A 19,840-nucleotide genomic window follows, 5' to 3' on the forward strand; every position below is an offset into this window, starting at 1 on the left:
ATTTAAAAACTGGATAAAATACAGATGTTTTCTATATGATTGTCTATTTTAGATTGTAGCCTAGGCTGGGTGTGGTGACTCATGGCTGTAATCCCAGTACTTTGGGAGACTCGCTTGAGGCCAGGAGTTTAAGCAGCCTGGGCAATATAGCAAGACCCCATCTTTATATATATAAAAAAGAAATAGCTGGGCATGGTGGCATACACCTGTGGTCCTTGCTACTGAGGAAGCTAAGAAGGAAGGATTGTTCGAGCCCCGAAGTTCAGGCTTTCAGTGAGCTATGATCACACCACTGCACTCCAGCCTGGGTGACAGCATGACCCTGTTGCTATTTAAAAAAATAGATTATAGCCTAAATGATATCTGCTTGAAAAAAAATGATGAGCTAGAGGAGACAGAGTAATTTGAATATTCTGCAGGAAAATAAACTATAGAATATAGTGATTAACAAATATTTAAGGACAATGAATATATTAGTAAACCAAAAGTTTATTGTACTTTGGGGAAAGTAAAGTACAATAAACTTAATTTATTGCAAAAACATTCACATTTAACCTCTTGTAATTATTATAAGGATTGCTAATATTTCAGTAATATAGATAAGAAGGATAAAAATAAGAAAGCTTGGATTGATTCTTGGGAAATACACATCTGAGAACCAAAAAGACTGCAATTTTTCTGAAGGATGATGTTAGAAGCTCTGCTAGGTCAGAAAAAAAGTGAATATAATTAAAACTATGGGGAAAAACAGGAAACTGCCATAGGAATAATCCATTACTGACAAAGGATATAGAATAGATTATATCTGCTATTACTCCATGATTCTAACTTTTATGTTTAAATTGACTTTTCTTGCTATTTGGGGATTAATTAAAATCCTTAAGAAAGAAAATCAAAGTTCACTACAAATACCAAGTATATTCTTAGATCCTAGAAAAATGGTCTCTATAACTTTACTTAATTGTGATGACAAAATTCCAGCATATGGTATTTGGGAACAATATCTAATGCCACCAATTCCTTGGACTATATAAAGAATCAAAAAATGGAACTGCTTTAATTATGCTTCAGTGTTGTGAGGGTTCTTTTATTATTAGATTCTGTATCCTCAGGGTCTGGCAAATGCCACATGCTTATTAAATGTTATTTGAATGAAAGGTGACTTAAAATTGCAACTTTCAGAATTGATTATTAAGAGAAATTCTGTGCACTATATTTTTACACTTTTCTGGGGAAATCAAATGAAAAGCCTAAATTATTATATCAATTATGCCATAATATTTTTTCATTAAACAATTTTTTCATCAATTTAATTTGTCAAGTGATTATTTAGTGTCTCTTTGTAAAGCACAATTATATTTTAGGTATAAAACCCAGATCATTTAGTGGGAAAAAAATCATCACTTAGATTAAATTGCTGAGGAGATTGGGCTGAAGATGATCACGATCATATTAATACTCTCGTCATGCTCATTTATTTTAGCCTAAACAACGCACATCCATTGTGTCTTCTCTGGATTTCCATCGAATGAATCACAACCAAGAATATTTCGAAATCAACACATCTGCAGGGTGCACAAGCTTTACTTCCAGCCCTCCCGTTAGTCCACTCACCTCTTCTGTTGCAACCACGGAAGTCAAGGATGAAGGACCTGCCCAGACAGGTAAAGCAATTCATTTTATGCAGCTTCATTGTTGAACTTTCAAGACTAAAGCCTTTATGAGTTAGAGGAATTAAGAGGAGTCTTCAAACAAATTGCATTGTGATTTTAGTTCACCTCCGTGTGTGGCAGTGTAGGGCTTTAAGATTTTTGTCGGTGTGGGTATAATAATCTTTTTAAGTGCATGGATGGCCTTTCAGGTGTTAGATATTAAAGATGATGATTTAATATTATTATGGTCGTAAAATAACCAGGGACCTAGAAATGCTTTTCTTCTACTGATGTTTATACTCTTCTCCATACAGTGGTCTTAACACAGGACTTCATTAACAACTGCTTTGAGGCTGGAAATCCATATGGAGGGTATCTGGTAATAATGAGTTGTACAATGGGGCCTCAGCAGGCTTTCAACCTATTTAAGCCAAGGTGAAGTTGGAGAGGAAAGGAGTAGGGGAATAAGGCTGGGAGTAAGGGTAAGATTAAAGAGAGTAACAACACCCACCCAATCTGATTTGCAATGCTTCCTTTCTTTGGAGTCAAGGAGCTATTATAATAACTGGTAAGGCCAAGGGACAGAAATATAAGTGGGCCCTGAAGGACCTCCTCCCCTTATATCTAATTTACAGTAATTGTCGAAGTAGAGATGAATCTCTAAATTTTAAATGTTTTATTTGGGAATCAAGAATTGCAATTCAGTGCATACACACATACTGGGTGGTCTCAAGAATTGCAATTTAGAGCGGTCTTTGGTATGTTTGAAGAACAAGGAGAAGGTTAAAGATTTTGCAAAAAAAAAAGAGAGAGAAATGTTCATTATTGCTCTTTGAGAGAGTTTATTGGCACTAGTAAGGTTTCGAGGAGCTGGCAAGTTTTGATTGATACGTGGTGGCAACGGTTAAAGCTGTTCTCAGAGTTACAGAAAGTTGTTTCAGTAGCAGTTAGATAAAACTGGTTCCTGGTTAAAGCGTGCAGCTTCAGCAGCCAGGCTCACAGAGAATTACCTTCTTGGAGCAATGTTATATGTCTTATGTGCTTTTTCTCCCTGGCCTCTTGACTGTTTTAGTTGAGTATGACAAGAATGACCCAATTTGTATGATCAACTTTAACATATGTAAACTATTCAATTACTTTCATTCAAAGAGACATGATTCTAAAACCCAGTAGGCATAATTAATATGAATTTTAGAATCACAAAGTATGGTCTGTGTGGATATTCCATATAATCTTTGTTCAAAGAGAGTATCTGTATATGGGTATGGGTGTGTGTGTGTGTGTGTGTGCATATATGTGTACACACGCACATATATGTGTGCGTTCTTAAGTCCTTTAACTATTTTTAAAAGCACTAATACAAACATTCCAAAATATAGCCAGAGAATTACTTTCCCCTAGGAACAAAGCTAACATTTTAAAACTAATGACTACTAGCAGTGGTAAGATCAATATGCTATAGAAGCTATAATCCAACCTTTCTTTGGAAACCAGAGTGATATTTATAAAATGTAACTCAAAGCGTGTCATTGCCATGCTTAAGATGCTCCTATAGCTTCTCACAGCATTTAGAAAACAATCCAACTCCTCACCATGGCCAATGAAGCCCAATTTAGTCTGGTTCCCTCTAGCAGATCCATCCTGGCCCACACTGGCCTTTTTTGCTGTGCATTCTGGCCCTGGGGCTTTTGTACTTAGGTTCCCTCTGCTTGGAATCTCTGTCTTCAAATTTTCATATGACTGAGTGTCATTTAAGTTTTGACTCAAATGAACTTCTTCATAGAGGCCTTCCCAGACCACTCTATCTTAACTAGAAGCCCTCAATAGGATAAGAATTATAATAATGAAAATGCAAACAGAACAACAATAATAAGCAAATAAATAACACTATATATCAGGCACTGTTTTAGTCATTTTATGTATATCAACTCATTTCAACTTCCCTCATAGAATTAGGTATTATTATTCATAGATAAGGAAACAAAAACCGGATAAATAACTAAATACCAGCCCATAAAAACAGAGCTGGGATTCACACCCGGTGCTACAGTTTATGTTCTTAACCATATTTTCTACATTGCTCTTGTTACTTCTATCAAATTATCCTGTTGTCTTTTTTCTGTAGCCTTATTTACTATATAAAATTATACTGATCACTTGTTTACTTATTATCAACTTTCTAGAATATAAACTGGAATAGAGGAATCTCTGGCACATCATAAGCACTGCAGAGTGCCTAAGTTTGGTTACTAATTGTAAGACTGAACCTCTTGCCTAGCTAAGAGACTTCATCTCTTTATGCTATAGTTTTCTTACCTATAGAATTATAGGTAAGAAAATAATTCTATAATCTATAATTCTATAGAATTATAGTAACAATGAATCAGATTACCTTACCCTGTAGTGTGGTAATGCATGTAAAGTGATTAGCACAGTGTCTAGCACATAGTGTTCAATAAATGTTAGTAACTACTAGTAATTACTAGTAGTTATTAGTAGCAATAACTATGATATTAACATAATTCTCTATAGTCTACACCAAGCCTAGCATTCATTCAGGGGCATTAGCATGTATTGTATACCTACCCTGTGCTAGATGCAATTTTATAGGAAAGGAGAAATGGGATATGATTTGTAAAAAAAAGGGTGTGGACTCTGGGAGTGGTTCTGGGCATATAATTACTATTCAAACAATACTTATTTGAATGACTAGTTCCAGATTTAAATTCCTAAAATGGGAAGAATGACAAGGACTTTGATACTTGCCTTCAGAAATATCTTTCTTGGCTTTATTTTAGCTACAGTACCGTTTCTTGGACAATTAATATTTTTTTAAATTTTCTTCAACAATCTCTGAGGTAGATAGAAATACTATTTTTTTTCTTTTTCTTTTTAATTAAAAGCAGGAAAAGTCATAGATATAGTCCCCAACCCTTCTCTTCACTCTGACCCTGACACCAGAGAAAAAAAATCAGAACACACACCTCTTACTGCTGCCAGGACATGAGTGACACCACCCGAAATGTGTGGAGAAATAGTCATCATCAGGGTATTTTCAGGTCTGGTCTTTAAACAGCCAGAGTCTAACCTTTTGACAGTTGAAATGGTTTCCAATAGCATCTTAATATGGTTTCGTAATATAATATATCACTTCCACATTACATCAAAAATTTTAGACTACGCTGACATTTAGCAATAATCTGGAAGGACAGCGCTGATTTGCTCTACATTAAAAAGTAAAACTTTTAATTTTAAAAGTAAAACTTTTAAGGTAGGCATTTATCTACTTAGAAAAAGTAGCATTTTATTATCTTACATACAGATAATTTGTTCTACTTTGCATTTAAGAACCTTCAGTTCTATAACTGATTTGCTAGATATTTTCCATCAAATCATTTAATTTTTCTGGTCTTCAGTTTGCTCCTCTGAAAAGGGGAAATAATACCTACTCTTTGGGTGTTTGTTGTAATAAATGAGTTTATTAACATGAATGAATTTTATAAACTATGGAAATTCATATTCTCCCTTAATATTATCACTGTTGTTTAGTATTATTGTTTTTCTTCTATGATATTATTATTATTTGAGATCAATAGTAGTTTTAAGATAGAAGAGCCTATTGTAAGTCTGTACTGATGCCAAGGTAGCTGACCTTTTCTTGACTTAGAAGTATAATTTAAATTAACTGATTAATCTACATTTCATTTAATAAATTGTTACATACACACAAAAAATTAAACTTGACAAAAATGGCACTTAATAGAACAAAGATTAATATACCTTCAAAAACAATTTGTATGCTGCAAAACACTGTTAAGTGAACCAATGTATTTATTGTAACAGAGGGTCATTTTAAAAGCAGCTTGAATTGTGATTAAAGCTTTAACTCATGAATCATCAAAAAAGGTTGTTAAAGGGGAAGAGCTTTGGTGTTAGTCTGGGAAGTGATAAAAACTGGTTTGTGTTTAATTAGAAAGATCACTCTAGAATTAACATCCAGCAGATAGATTTGAGATGATGTGAGTTTGAAGACGGGGAGAAACAGCATCATCAGCAGTAGAAAAAATATAAATGGTTTTCAAAGATACAAGGAAAGAGTTATCCACAGGTCATGGTAATTGATTGGATGTGCAAAGGTGAGGGAGACTAGTTCAATGAGGGCTCCAGAGGCATGGAATCTACATGCTGTTCCTTGAAATATGGGATAATTGTAGGTAAGAAGGTGGGGGAGGGGATAGAGCATGTGAAGCCTAATAGGCCATTTAAGAACTTTAGCTTTTGCTCAGAGTGACTTTACTTAGAGCCAGTTCAGATCTTTCAGAAGGAGGTCAAAGGATCTAACTTCTATTGTATGAGGATTACTCCGGCTATTGTGTTGACTATAGACTGGAGAGGGGAACAAAGGTGGATGCAGGAAGGCCAGGTAGGAGGTAAATGCAGCATTGCAGTGAGGAGAGAGAGGGGAAGGCAGCTAAGATCAAAGGTAAAGCAGTGGAGGTGGAGAGAAATTGAGGGATGTTGGACATATTTTTAAGGTAGATCCATTAGGATTTCATGGTGGAGTGTATGTGGTATATGATAAAAAGAGAAGAATTAAAGATGACTCCAAGATTCTTTTTCTGAACAACTGCAGAATGGATTTCCTATCATCTGGCATACAAGAGGTTATGGAACAGCAGGTTTGGTAAACAAAAGTACCAGGAGTCAATTTTGAGTTTGAGATGCATATCAGGTATCTGAATAGATGTGTCAAGTTGGCAGCTGAAGGTCCCGTCTAAGGATATAAATGCGAACATCCTCATTACATAGACAATATGGAATGAATGTGGCTAAAGAAAGCCAAAAACTGAGTTCAGTGAAGGAGGGAATAAAAGGCAACACCAGCAATAAAGGCTGAGAAAGGAGCAACCTGTGAGGTAGGAGGAAATCTGTGAGTGTCCTGTTTTGAAGATGAGTGATGAAGGTTATTAGGAAGGAAGGAGCGATCAGCTGTGTCAAATGGGGCTGATAAGTAGAGTAGGATGAAGACTGAGTTAGAACTGACTCTTGGATTTAACAATGTGGAGGTCACTGCTGACCTTGACAGGACCAATTTGGTTAGACTCGATGGAACAAAAGTCCAACATAGTGAGTTTAAGGGAGGATAGGAGGAGAGGACTTAGAAGAAGTAGATACTATCCTTTCAAGGAATTTCTCCAAGGAGAAAAATAAAGTTATGATGAAGGAGGAGACAAAAGGGATGGGCTTTAACCAAATGGAGAGATTGGCTTTAGACAGAAGCGTGGGCAACAGGCAGGATGTTTCGGATATGAGTGCAAATGCTAGCAAGGGAACCATGCGGTGGGAATCCGTGAGAGATATGTTTTGATAGTTTCCATTTTCTCTAGAAAGTAGAAAGCAGCAGCTTCAGTTGCAAACAAAGATGGAGGAGGAACTGTAGAGTTTGCAGAAAGACAGGAGAGTATGAAGTGGTTGTTTAGGAGAGAGTATGGTGTGATCACCTGTCAAAAATAAAGGCCCACTTCAGGTTTGTGTTCATTAATTTAAAGTTAGATTAGCCAGTGTGGGTCTGTGTTTTTCTCTAGCTGAGGTCAGCAGGAGGACACAGGTGTGGAGTAGTTGGAGAGTTGAATTTTGCATAGGTTTGGTTTTGCTAAATGGGTATATTGAAGAGATTAAAGAGCAAGGAAAATGAATGCAAGGACGGGGGTGTAATGTTTGACCACAGAATTCAGGATGGAGAAGGAAGAGAAAGAGAACAACAACAAGGGTACAAGTAATTGTGAAAAATCAATAGGGTCACGGTATTGGAGATTCCAGGAGGCCCAAAGGATTACCGGATTCAAGGTATCGAAGAAGAGGCTGGAATGATTCAGAATGGGCTGCACGTGAAACCAGGAATGATGATAATTATTAGTTAATCACAAGGTCTTAAGACCAGGGGAGTGCACAGCTGAGTTAGCCTCTTTTCTAAAAAAAATAGCCATAAATATTAAAACTAAGCAGGTACAACAATTTCCCGGAAGAAGTGTTTGATATACAGAATCATACTTTCTTCTACATTGCTCTCCATTCATAATATTTAAATTGATCTTTCCCTTTGTTTGACAAATGATGACACAGATCAACTTTACTTGAGTTCCCTTCTTCTGTGCTTTGTCCTACTATTCTTTGAGGTACCAAGACCCCCTCATGTTGTTCCCTGGCTGCCCAGGTCCCCCTGAGAGAGGTGGGGGGACCCACCTCTTCAAATTTGCTCTCCCAAGGGGCTCTCTCTGCTCTCGGCCAACCTGCATCTCATTCTCAAACAAAACACTTGAATGACTTGAGAGCCCATCTGCTAAGATATTTCAGTCCCTGGGTTCCCTTAATGGTTGCCAATGTGTTCTTTCTTCCCCAGGTAACAGTTTTTTAAAAATAGATGTGGTGAGAAGTGGTGGAATTCTGCATCTATTTTAAAGGTAGAGCCAATGTACTTTTTTTTTTTTTTTTTGATAGATTGGATGTAGGATATGAGAAAATGAAAAAGATCAAAGATATGATTCAAGGAATTTTGGCCCTTGTGACCTTTGGGAAGATGGAATTGATATTAATTGAGATAGGGAAGCTCAGTTTTGAACATTTTAATTTGAAACACTGTTGGGTATCCAAGTAGATATGCTGAGTAGATAGTTGAGACAATGATTTTACAGTGAGGTAAGGCAGGGTGGGATAATTTTATGTTTATCAAAAGTAAAGAGTATCGGTTTTAAAAGATTGAGATCCAACACCTTAGCCTAGAATGAATGACTTATGAGTTCTTAATTCCTCAATAAAAAATGTCTTGGATAGATGTGTTTTGAATTCCTAGGAAAAAAGCAGCTGAGAATCACCAATAATAACAGATGTTCCCTCTCGTTATGGAAAGTTGTGTCCAAAAAGTTCTTTCTATATGAATAATTTTATGGGTTAGCACCTTCTCAAGGTGCGAAGCAAGTCAACTACCCTGGGTAACTAATTATCTCCAGTTTTGTTAGAAGTTTCAAACCATCACCTCCCGATGGCAAAAACTGATGGGAGGGGAAAAATCTAAAAAGACTAAAAGTGGAAAAGTATCTTTTTCCAAGTGAGAGAAATAACAAAAACAAAAGCCTGTAAGTGCTTAGCAGCATAGAATGCTTTTCTGCAAAGGAGAAGAAACCCTAGAAGAGAACTAAAATTAGAATGGAGAGGGTGGCGTGGACCTCTCACGCTGGTAAGGGACTGCCAGAAAGGCAAATGAGGCTTTCCTTTTAATTAGCTCACATAGACTGGAAATAGACCTCCTGAAGCTGAGGCATCATTATTGCAGCAGCCACTGGACACAGTCAGCGGAGGGAGGCTTTGCTTCCAGCTAACACGAAGGCCAAAGACTGGCTGCTGAAATGATCTTTAAACTCCAAACTAAGATGCAAGGTGAGCTGATGTGGAGAAAATTAAGGGTTAGTGAGAGTGACATGTGATTACATCTTTGGGACTTATTTTCTTAATAATAAACATTAAACCCATTAGCCAAATTATCCATTGTTAGCTTCAGGACATTAAACAGACCAGGATTTGAGGTGCCCCAAAGAAAAACATTGTTATATCAAATTCTGTATATATACTTAATAGAAAATTATATTCTTAGCAGTTCTTAATAAATCATGAAATGCCTCTCTTGTACTTTCCTTTTTTCCTCCTGTTTTCTCTCTGGTGTCACGTGACTTTCTTCCCGTGCCTTTGTGGTACTTTGCACACCATGCCAAAGGCAAGGTACAGGTTACTCGATGCTTGATGAGGAAAGGAAAGGTTGATTGTTTTTCAATACTTAAAATTATGATAACAAATAGGTAGATAATGGGGTGATGTGGGAACTTGTCATTCCAAATGAAATTCATTGATGTAAGACCATTGGTTTATCTGATAAATATCAAATCAATATACTTACTCGGTGTGTGCCATTATAAAATAGTCCAGGATACTGTGAGAGTATCTAAGAGGGTGATTGATTTCACCCCAGGAAAGCATGGGGCTCTGAAAGACAAACAAAAAGGAATGACCTAGGTCAAGGTGGGGAGGGAAGATTATTCTTCAAAGGAGGAATAGCATATTTTAAAAAAAATCCTTGTAATAGAAATTAGCAGGAAACTGCAGGTCAGAGAAAAAGAGAAATGGTCAGAATTGAAGCTACAGAGGAACTAAAAGTCCAATCACGTAGGGCCTGATAAGCTACCTACAGGATTCTCCTCTTTATTCGTAGGAGCAATGAGAAGGCATTCACAGATGTTTTAGGGGGAGAGAGAAGATACAATTTACATTTTACTGTCTGATGGCTCCTATTTTCTCTGTGAACCAGAACAATTTTATCCTTGGAGAGGAACCAAAGAGGGCAAAGATCAAACATTTGAGGAGAGTGGAGAAAGTCTGAGTTCGTTTCTTGTTCAATCTCCTAATCGATGAATGGCTAGTAGGTGGGGCCTGAGGGTAGCATAGAAAAAAGGATAAGAAGGTGTGGGTGTCCCTCCCAGTATACCTGTGGACTGCAGGTGATCTATTTAGGTCAAGACCATTCTGGCCAGGACCTGGCTTACCCCAGCTTGCCTCTCACTGGTAAAGCGGTACCTCTGAGTCTCCGCCAGGTCTGCCACCTGTCCTTCCTAGCCTCTGCTACAGTCACCTCTCCCTGTGCCAAGCTGGCTCCATGGCAGCCCTCTTGGCTTTCGGCCCCGCTGCCTTCTGAGGCCTTCTTCTGGAGGCCACCGGAACCTCCTGGTCTCATCCATAATTAAGAAAAATAAACAGGGCTCAGAAAATTTACCCTTAATATCTCATAAGGTTTTTCTGGGTGGAACTACCAAGTTTGATAGGATGAAGCCATGCTCAGAATCTTTGGAATCCAGGCCCCTTTTTTCTTATCTTCTCCCAATACCTATTTATTATGTTACATCCTCTCAATGCCAAAGCCCAGAAAGAAAAGTCAGGACACACGTGTAGAACTATTTCCCCATCTTCCCTCTCTTATTCAGCCTTTTCCTCTTTAAAATTCCTCAGAAGCTGGTTTGCCTTTCCTCTTCTGGGATGGGCTTCCCATTTGTTTGTTCTTCAGAACTAATTCTGATTGTTCTAGAACAATAATTCTATTGTTCTTGAAAGGCAAAGACTGCCTTTCAAGTCTGTTGACTTGCTAACCCATCTTTTCCTATCTGAGGACAATAAGTCTCCAGTCCTAGCCCTGGAAAAGGAGAAACTTCCAGCGGAACAGAGTTTAAGGATGGAAATAGACCAATTTCTTCTAGCAAAAATACTATCCCTATTACATTAAGCCAGCACCACTACATGAAAAATACATAAACACAACATATGCTTTTAATTAATGTAGCTTCATAAATGCTTAATAAACCTGGACACTACTGTTGTCTTTATTGATGTTATTACTAAAGGTCTAGGTAGTGGAGCAGAGCCTAGACTCTAAGAATTCAGTGCAAATGACAGAGCAGCCAGGTGCTGTGAGTCCAGGCAGCCCTCAGAATCTTAAATCCACAAAATCGCTTGGAACCAGCAGGTCAACCTGCTGATGAGCAGACTTGAAATTTCCGTTTGCTCTGTGCCCCAGTTTCGTGTGTCCTGGGTGGGAGGCCAGCAAAGGCTGGAAGGTGTGTCACTGCTGGCGAGAGCCGGAGTCCTACAAGTGCTAATCCATCCAAAATTACAGCGGAGACAAGGAGCAAGAGTTTCAGGGAGGTTTTGTTTGAAAATCTGGTTTTTTTTTTTTTTTTAATTTAATATTTTATTAACTCAATTTTCTCTTGCTTTTCCCTTCGATTAATGCATGCAAAAGTGTAACTGCTTTGTTAGCTGAAATTTTCTGAGATTCAAATTCATTGCTGCATAAATCTTTCTAATTATCTTGTTTACTTTAGTTTACTTGATAGTTTTTCTCTACCAGATTGTTTATATCTCTGGATAAATCTCCCTGTTTATCAGTTATTTTTGTGTGATATATGTGTGATCGTTATAGCTAAAAGTAAAACTGTGGGAGAAAAGCTGACAGTAATAAAAAAAAAAAAGTGTTTTTTTTTTTTTTTTTATATTTCCAGGTCTGTGCTGTGGAGAAATCCCCTCCCTCCCCCAGTTGAGAATAGTTTCCAAATTGCTAGACCTTTTTCTCTGTTCACTTTTCTATCTCTACAGTCTTTTTCTGAGACAACATTTTTTTGTTTTCTGCACCTGCCTATGTTGGGCTGGTGCCTTGTGTACTTACTGGGCCCCTGGCTCTTTAAACACAGGCTTCATTTTTAGGCATTATGCCATAGTGAGCCAGCCTATGGCAGAACTTGTTCCAGATACTCTCCCCAGTAACTTCCTACCTACTTGATAGACCATTGTTCCCCACCTGTTCAGCTCTAGACTCTAGAGCAGGGGTCCTCAAACTTTTTAAACAGGGGGCCAGTTCACTGTCCCTCAGACTGTTGGAGGGCCAGACTATAGTCTTAAAAAAACTATAAACAAATTTCTATGCACACTGCACATATCTTATTTTGAAGTAAAAAAAACAATCAGGCATAAACACCCACATGTGGCCCACAGGCCGTAGTTTGAGGACGCCTGCTCTAGAGACTTCAGCTCTTTAAATTTGTGGTCAGCAGAATTCTAAGACAGCCTGGCGATACTTGCTCCCTGTCCGGGCCTTTGTGCAATGTCCTCCTTTAGAGTGTGTGTGGGGCCTGTAACTTGCTACTAGCCAATGGCAAAGGTGGAGAGGTGTAACTCTCATAGTCATGCTACGTTTTAGGGCAAAAGCGAATGAATTTTGTAGGTGTGATTTAGGATGCTAGTCATTACCCTTAAGTTAATCAAAAAGAGATTATTGAGCCATGCCCAGACTCCTGACTCATGTAAACTGAGATAATAAATGCATGCTGTAAGCCACCATGTTCGTTGTGATTTCTTATGCAGAGATAGAAAACAAATGCAGTGTCACATGCTCCCTTGATTTGGGAGAGAGGGAGACTCTCCATCTGCCCTGCTCAGGGTACCCCCCGCCCCCCTCCCCCGTCAGCAGCAGTCCCTGCTCTCACTGAGATGACACAACAGAGAGCGAAGGATTCAAAAATTATCTCCTTTACCCTACATCCCCAAGCTCAACTCAGTCACTTACGCATTTTCTATCATTCCATTCCCAAAATACTAGTTTTTGTTTTAATAGGTACTAAATTGTAAAGCTAAAACTCTGATAATGGAATCTTAAGACATAACACAGGGGGTGGGAGAATATATTCGAGATTATCCAGACCTGAATAAATTATCGATGTCTGGGCTTCCCACATCTAGGACTTGGCTATTTTTCAAAGCCAGCAGAAGTCTTTTTTTTTTTTTTTTTTTTCTTCAAGGATATCTCTGATCCTGCCATTCCACTGTGTAAGGACCTCTATATGAGACTGTCCAAACATCTTAACATGCCCAACATGGTCCCTGACGATTTGGGTCTAACTTTCAATTCACTTTCTTTTTTTTTTTTTTTTTTTTTTTTTGAGACAGAGTCTCGCTTTGTTGCACAGGCTAGAGTGAGTGCCGTGGCGTCAGCCTAGCTCACAGCAACCTCAAACTCCTGGGCTCGAGTGATCCTTCTGCCTCAGCCTCCCGCGTAGCTGGGACTACAGGCATGCGCCACCATGCCCGGCTAATTTTTTATATATATATCAGTTGGCCAATTAATTTCTTTCTATTTATAGTAGAGACGGGGTCTCGCTCTTGCTCAGGCTGGTTTTGAACTCCTGACCTTGAGCAATCCGCCCGCCTCGGCCTCCCAAGAGCTAGGATTACAGGCGTGAGCCACAGCGCCCGGCCTCAATTCACTTTCTTTCCAAATATATCATGTACTCCTAAGTACTTCATTCTTAGGGTTCATGGCCCCTTGATTTATAGAGTATGCTTCTATCAGCTTGGAATGCTTTCTCATCTAGTCTACCTGGTAAACTTTGATTCTTGTATGAAATTTGGCTAAAGGTAACTGTCTTAGTTCATTCTGGCTGTTATTTCCTCCTTTTATTTATTTATTTATATTTCAGCATATTATAGGGGTATAAATGTTAAGGTTATGTATATTGTCCATGCTCCCCCTCCCCCCTCGAGTCAGAGCTCCAAAGCGTGTTATTAATATAACAAAATACCGTAAACTGGGTAGCTTATAAATAACAGAAATTTATTTCTCACATGTTTGAGGCTGGGAAGGCCACACAAAGGCTCTGGCAGATTTTACGTCTGGGGAGGGCCCACTTTTTGGTTCATAGACAGAGGCTTCCCTCTGTGTCCGCACGTGGTGGAAGGGGCAAACGAGCTCCCACAGGCCTCTCTTCTAAGAGCACTGATCCCATTCCCAATCACCTGCCAAAGGTCCCACCTCCTAATCCCATCACTTAGGGGGTTAGGATTTCAACATGTGAATTTTGGGAGAATACAGACATTAAATCCATAGCAGTAACCTCTTTGGTGAAGCCTTCTCGAACTCTACCACTCCTTGCATCCATGTGCCCCCTAGTGTTCTCCACGGGCCTCCACTATTTTACACAAAGGTATCCATTTACTGTACGTATCTGTGAGCTCCTTAAATGCAGGGACCACGTCTCAGATAAGATGCATCCCCAACGCCTAGCATGATGACCAACTTATCATAGATGCTCAATAAGTGGTGAACAGTTGAATAACTGAATGAATATTTGCTTTTGTTGGAACTCTTTAAACACAGGCTTCACTTTTAGGCATCATGCCATAGTGAGCCAGCCTATGACAGAACTTGTTCTAGATATACTCCCAAGTAACTTCCTACCTACTTGATAGACAATCGTTCCTCACCTGTTGAGCTCTAGACTCTGGTGACCTTAACTCTTCAAATCTGTGGTCGAAGATGCACCAGTCTCTCTCTCTATAGTAAGGCAAGTTCAGGTTTTTTCCTAACCACGTTGGTTTCTTCAGAGCCGTGGAGACCAACTTTCACTGGTTGTTTCATAAAATGCCTCAGAGAGATATGTCATTTTTAATGTAAATTTTTGTTACATAACTGATCTGATTTTACAGATGAAAAGATTATAGTTGTTTACATTAGGAGAATATTCAGTTTTCTTAAACCCAGCATTTCCAAAATCATTAATATCACTCTAGAAAGCAATAAAGTATACCTAAGACTGTGCACTAATTTCTAATTTCCTTTCACTTTTTATTTTAGTAGACCAATATATAAGGCTTACTTTAAAAAAGAGCAGTAAAAACTTTAGTGATTCCTGTTCTTTCATAAGGTCAAAGCAATACATAGTATAGTTTTATTGTTTCTTCCCAGAACTGACTTTTTGTTACCACTGATTTTGCTACTTTCTATCTTAGCATTGGAATATTGTAGGTGGGACCTGGTGCCTTAAAGAGAATGAGACCTTTCAACATATCAGTGATGATCAGAATCCTATGTGCAGAATGAACACCACTGACCAAGAGTTCTAACCTTTGGCAAGCCGTTCACAGGATCTAGACTGAACTCTCACATGTTCTCCTTGCAGAGAAAAACTAATGGAGTGTATTAGGAAGGCAAATATGCTGCAAAGAATGAACATTTATTACCAAGTCAAAGATACAATTTTTGTATTATTCACTTTTTGGATTTAATCAGATCTATCTATTGTATCTCTGTGTTCTCTCTATTAGCACAGATGTTTCTGTTCCCTTTTTTTAACTCAGATGATCAAGAGTTGACTGTGGAAAGTTAATAATAGATACCAGATTTCCTTCTGGAGTGCACATACGCATACGTGAAAGGAAGCATTATTAACTAAACAAATCTCTCAATTCCTAGTAATTAGCACTTTGACAAGCTGTTGTCTTAAAGGATTTAGATCATGTATTATATAACTTCAAAATATGTTTTATATTTTTTTCCTGATCTGTGTACTAAGTAAATAGTACTTATTTTTATTTAAATTTGAAGGAAACTTTCAGCTCTATTTTAGTCTCCTTAACACATTTCCTAGTCCATTGATATGCTGTAGGCCATTAATATGCAGCTGGGGTTTGTTTCTACTATTAGTCATAATCCTCTAGAACAGGGTAACATTACAATAAATAATATGTCAAGTTCTCTAAGCTGAGTAGTTTGCTATTTACCAACAACATGTTTGCTCCCTGAAGTTGCTGTATAGAAAACTAAAACTGGAATATCAAATTCAAAGTGAACCTGAATCATTTTCCCATACCTCATATTTTATATATTCCCTTTCAGGCAAATTATTACTTGTACTTTAAAATGTATACTTAATATATTTATCTAAAACCAAACTTCTATTATTGGATAAGAGCTGGTATCACATGTTCATAATACTATCTTAGTGACCTCAAGCACATGAGCTAATGTGGTTGAGGCCTTAATTATTGCTTGGTTATAAATAAAATGTAAAATAATAAACACAAAACAAAAATTAGTTATATTATCAAATTTGCTAGAAATGCCAGATAAATTCATTTATTCATTTAACAAATACTCATTTAGTACATATAAAATGTTAATATTCAGGCAAGATATCGGGGATATAGTTGTGGAAAAACATCATTCCCTTCCCCCAAAACTTTATGGTAAACAAATAATTAAAATCTAGTGTTACTATATGAAGAATAATATGAACCTAGAGAAAGCACATAAATCTGCCTAGGAGGGTCAGAGATGGTTTCACTGAGCAAGTAAAGCTTGTCCCATGATTCGAAGAATTAATCAGATGGATGCTGAAGAAATATGGTGAGGAAAGAAAGGAAGAGAGGAAGGGAGAGAACAGAGCCTTTGAAACCAGAGACATTCAGAATTAAGTCCTTGTGTTGCCACTTACTATGATCCTTAGGTAAATGATAATCTTTCAGAGATTCTTTTTATTTTATAGATAATGTGGATAGCAGTACCTAGCATAGATCTTTGTGCATGGTAGGCACTCAATAAATATAGCTGTCCTCACCATCATTGAGCCTCATGACAGCCTGTGGGTAGATACAGCAGGTAGTATTATCATTTTAAAGATTAATAAAATAGGCTCACAATGATTAGGAAACTTGCTTAGGGTCACACAACTAGTAAGTTGGTGGCAAAGCTTGGACTAGAACTCTTTCCACTATATTGCAACAAGGATTCCAGGCTTTTTCTATTCATTTAATCTTTTATTCAGTCAATATTTTTTTTGAGCATCTACTTAGTGTCAGACACATTAATATACACAGATGATACAGTGGGGACCAAATAGACAAAGTCTCTGCTCTTCTTGAGCTGAGAGTCCATCAGAGAAGGCTGGCTTTATATCAGCAATTTCGATACAGTCTAATGAGTGCCATGCAAGGGCACATTTAGTTGCTTTGGGAGATTATGTGGCAAGAAGACATATTTTAGTCAAGGGAGTCTAGGAAGTCCTGTGAGGGCAAGTAATATTTTTGCCAAGACCTGAAGAGTGATCAGGAATTATGTGGACAGAGAGGAGGGAAGATTGTTCCCATTAGTGGGAAGTTTGGCAAAGATGTACATGAAACCATGATATGTTCAAGGAACCAAAACTGATCCAGAGTAGCAGGATCAGATCACACGAGTCAAAGAATGGCAAGAGGTGACTGCAGAGATTGGCACAGGCCAAGTTGTAGAAGGCTCCATAAGCCATTTTAGAGTCTAGATTTTATTCCAAGACCAAACAGTGCTATATTTTCTGCACTGCATAGAAAGCTTGACCATGGGGCAAATCAGGTCTGAAATCTGGCTCAGTCCCTGCTTATCCCAGAGTAAGGGGCATTTCCAAATCCCTCATAAAGGCTCACATTAGCTTATGGTGGGCCTGGTGGGAAACCACCTAAGGTTTTCGCTAGCACAATGATGTCTGATGATTGACTGCAGAAGCTAGAAGGAAAGGGGGTTAGAAGGGACAGGGATGCCCCTCACTCTCCTGGCTCCAGCAGGTAACCACAGGGGCCTCAGGGATAGTATCTAAGACTTTAGTGTTGGAAAAAAGTTACTATAGTTATTCCATGGTAGGAAGGTGTAAAAATCAACTGGAATAGAGGATGCAATAAAAGCATTTCAAAATCCTTTGGACCAGCAGCCATGACGTTACACCTAAAGTGATGTTTCTCTTTCTTTCTTTTGTTGCTGAGAAAGCTGCCTCCCTTTGATGTGTTCATTTTACTTTTTAGGCCTCTGTATATTTCCATTTGGCTAAATTTGTTCTACAGGGACATTAGTTGTTACCTGACTTTAGTTTTAATTTAAAAAGTGGGGGGAAGTGTAATTATGAAGATTGGGCATATGGGCACCTGATTCATTTCCCTGGGCGCCACCATGACTCACCCTCATTAAACTAGTTGTGCTTTGAGATGCCTGACGCCTTATCGGTTTTGAATTTTCTCTGCCCTCTATGTGAACAATGAGATAAGTTTCTCTCATGGGTCATTCACTGCTCTTCATCTCCACTATGAGTCAGATGTTTTGCATTTCAAAAATTATCCTGCCTACAATTTCCCTCTTTATAAATTATGCAGAAAACTTCTACCAACAACAGATTCTCATTTACTGGCTTTTTAGATTTGTATCTGTAAAACATGTTCTAGTTGTTTTGCCATAATTTACTGAGCAGTTTTATGGCCAACAATCATTAGAATGAGGTACTGTTTTATTTGTTTTATCATCGTTGTCTAAACATCAAGGTGCTTTAGATAAAAGCAGAATCATCTGCAAGTAAATTCAAATAGTGATGATTAAGTCATGTAAAAAGGCCTCTTGATCCTTTGCCTCTAGTTGCTGCCAGTTTTCCCCCTTTCACATTTACCCTCTTAGAGAGTTATTTACACTTCCTGGACTCACTTTTGCATTTCTCGGTCATTTCCCCTAAATCCATTCCACTACTACACTGAAGTCTCCTTGGTTAGGTGGCCAGAACTGTGTCTTCCTGAATACAATGGACAAAGTCTTTCTCTTACTTGATCAGTCTACCACTCTCTGCATGGGGCTCTGTGATGCCACGCTCTCCGGACTCCCTCTGTGAGCTCCTAAAAGCGTAGTATTGTCCAGGGCTCTAGATGGAGTTCTCTCCTCATTCTACATACTGCACCTGGATGATCTCACCACTTTCGTGGCTTTACTGCTCCATCATATGCTGATATTCCTCAACCTTTTATCTCCAGCCTAAACCAGACTTCCAAATCCCTGAATTCATCTTTCATTGGATTTGGGGCCCACCCTAATGGCTTTTGCTTATTTGTTTTGTTTTTATTGTACATGCATAAGCTTCATGGTTACAGAGGTTATGGCTTCCTAGTAGAATTTCTAGCACCTGGCATGGTCTCAGTAAATGAATTGTTGCCTAATACATATTTATTATAGAGAAGAAGGAAGGAAGGAAGGAAGGAAGGAAGGAAGGAAGGAAGGAAGGAAGGAAGGAAGGAAGGAAGGAAGGAAGGAAGGAAGGAAGGAAGGAAATTAATCAATAAGAATTATTCTAAAAGATTAATAAGCATGCCAAAATAAGTGTGAATTTTTAAAATATAACTGTTAGTAAATATAATTTTTTTCCAGTCACTATACCAACAAAATGCATTGAGACTCAGTGAAACCTTATTTTAAGCTAATTCAAAACCTTCCTTTATAATTCCAGGAAAAACTCATAGTTCCCATGGATGCTGGAAAATATAATTAGGTTTTCCACTGCCTATTTCATAACTGACTTCTTCTTTATTAATAAAAATAAGAAATATACATAAAAATCCTTCTGTATTAATTAAAAAATTCCTACCTTGGCCGGGCGCGGTGGCTCACGCCTGTAATCCTAGCTCTCTGGGAGGCCGAGGCGGGCGAATTGCTCAAGGTCGGGAGTTCAAAACCAGCCTGAGCAAGAGTAAGACCCCATCTCTACTATAAATAGAAAGAAATTAATTGGCCAACTAATATATATAGAAAAAATTAGCCGGGCATGGTGGCGCATGCCTGTAGTCCCAGCTACTTGGGAGGCTGAGACAGAAGGATCGCTTGAGCCCAGGAGTCTGAGGTTGCTGTGAGCTAGGCTGACGCCACGGCACTCACTCTAGCCTAGGCAACAAAGTGAGACTCTGTCTCAAAAAAAAAAAAAAAAATTCCTACCTTTGTTGATACTACAGAATATGATATTATTTCCAAAATATTTCTAGAATGT

The 19,840-nt window shown here is 38.2% G+C and overlaps 1 protein-coding gene across 10 annotated transcripts in view; it reads left to right on the forward strand.

Moving 5' to 3' along the window:
• ANKS1B (ankyrin repeat and sterile alpha motif domain containing 1B) overlaps window positions 1-19,840 on the forward strand; it is a 1,022,908-nt gene that overhangs the window by 438,644 nt on the left and 564,424 nt on the right. For all 10 annotated transcript variants that reach the window (XM_012787601.3, XM_020287904.2, XM_012787602.3 and 7 more), the window contains exon 12: window positions 1,484-1,664. In XM_012787601.3, the coding sequence (XP_012643055.1) occupies window positions 1,484-1,664 (181 nt within the window). The remainder of the gene's footprint in view (window positions 1-1,483; window positions 1,665-19,840) is intronic.

The sequence above is a fragment of the Microcebus murinus genome, chromosome 10, assembly GCF_040939455.1.
Source record: "Microcebus murinus isolate Inina chromosome 10, M.murinus_Inina_mat1.0, whole genome shotgun sequence".
Classification (NCBI taxonomy): domain Eukaryota; kingdom Metazoa; phylum Chordata; class Mammalia; order Primates; family Cheirogaleidae; genus Microcebus; species Microcebus murinus.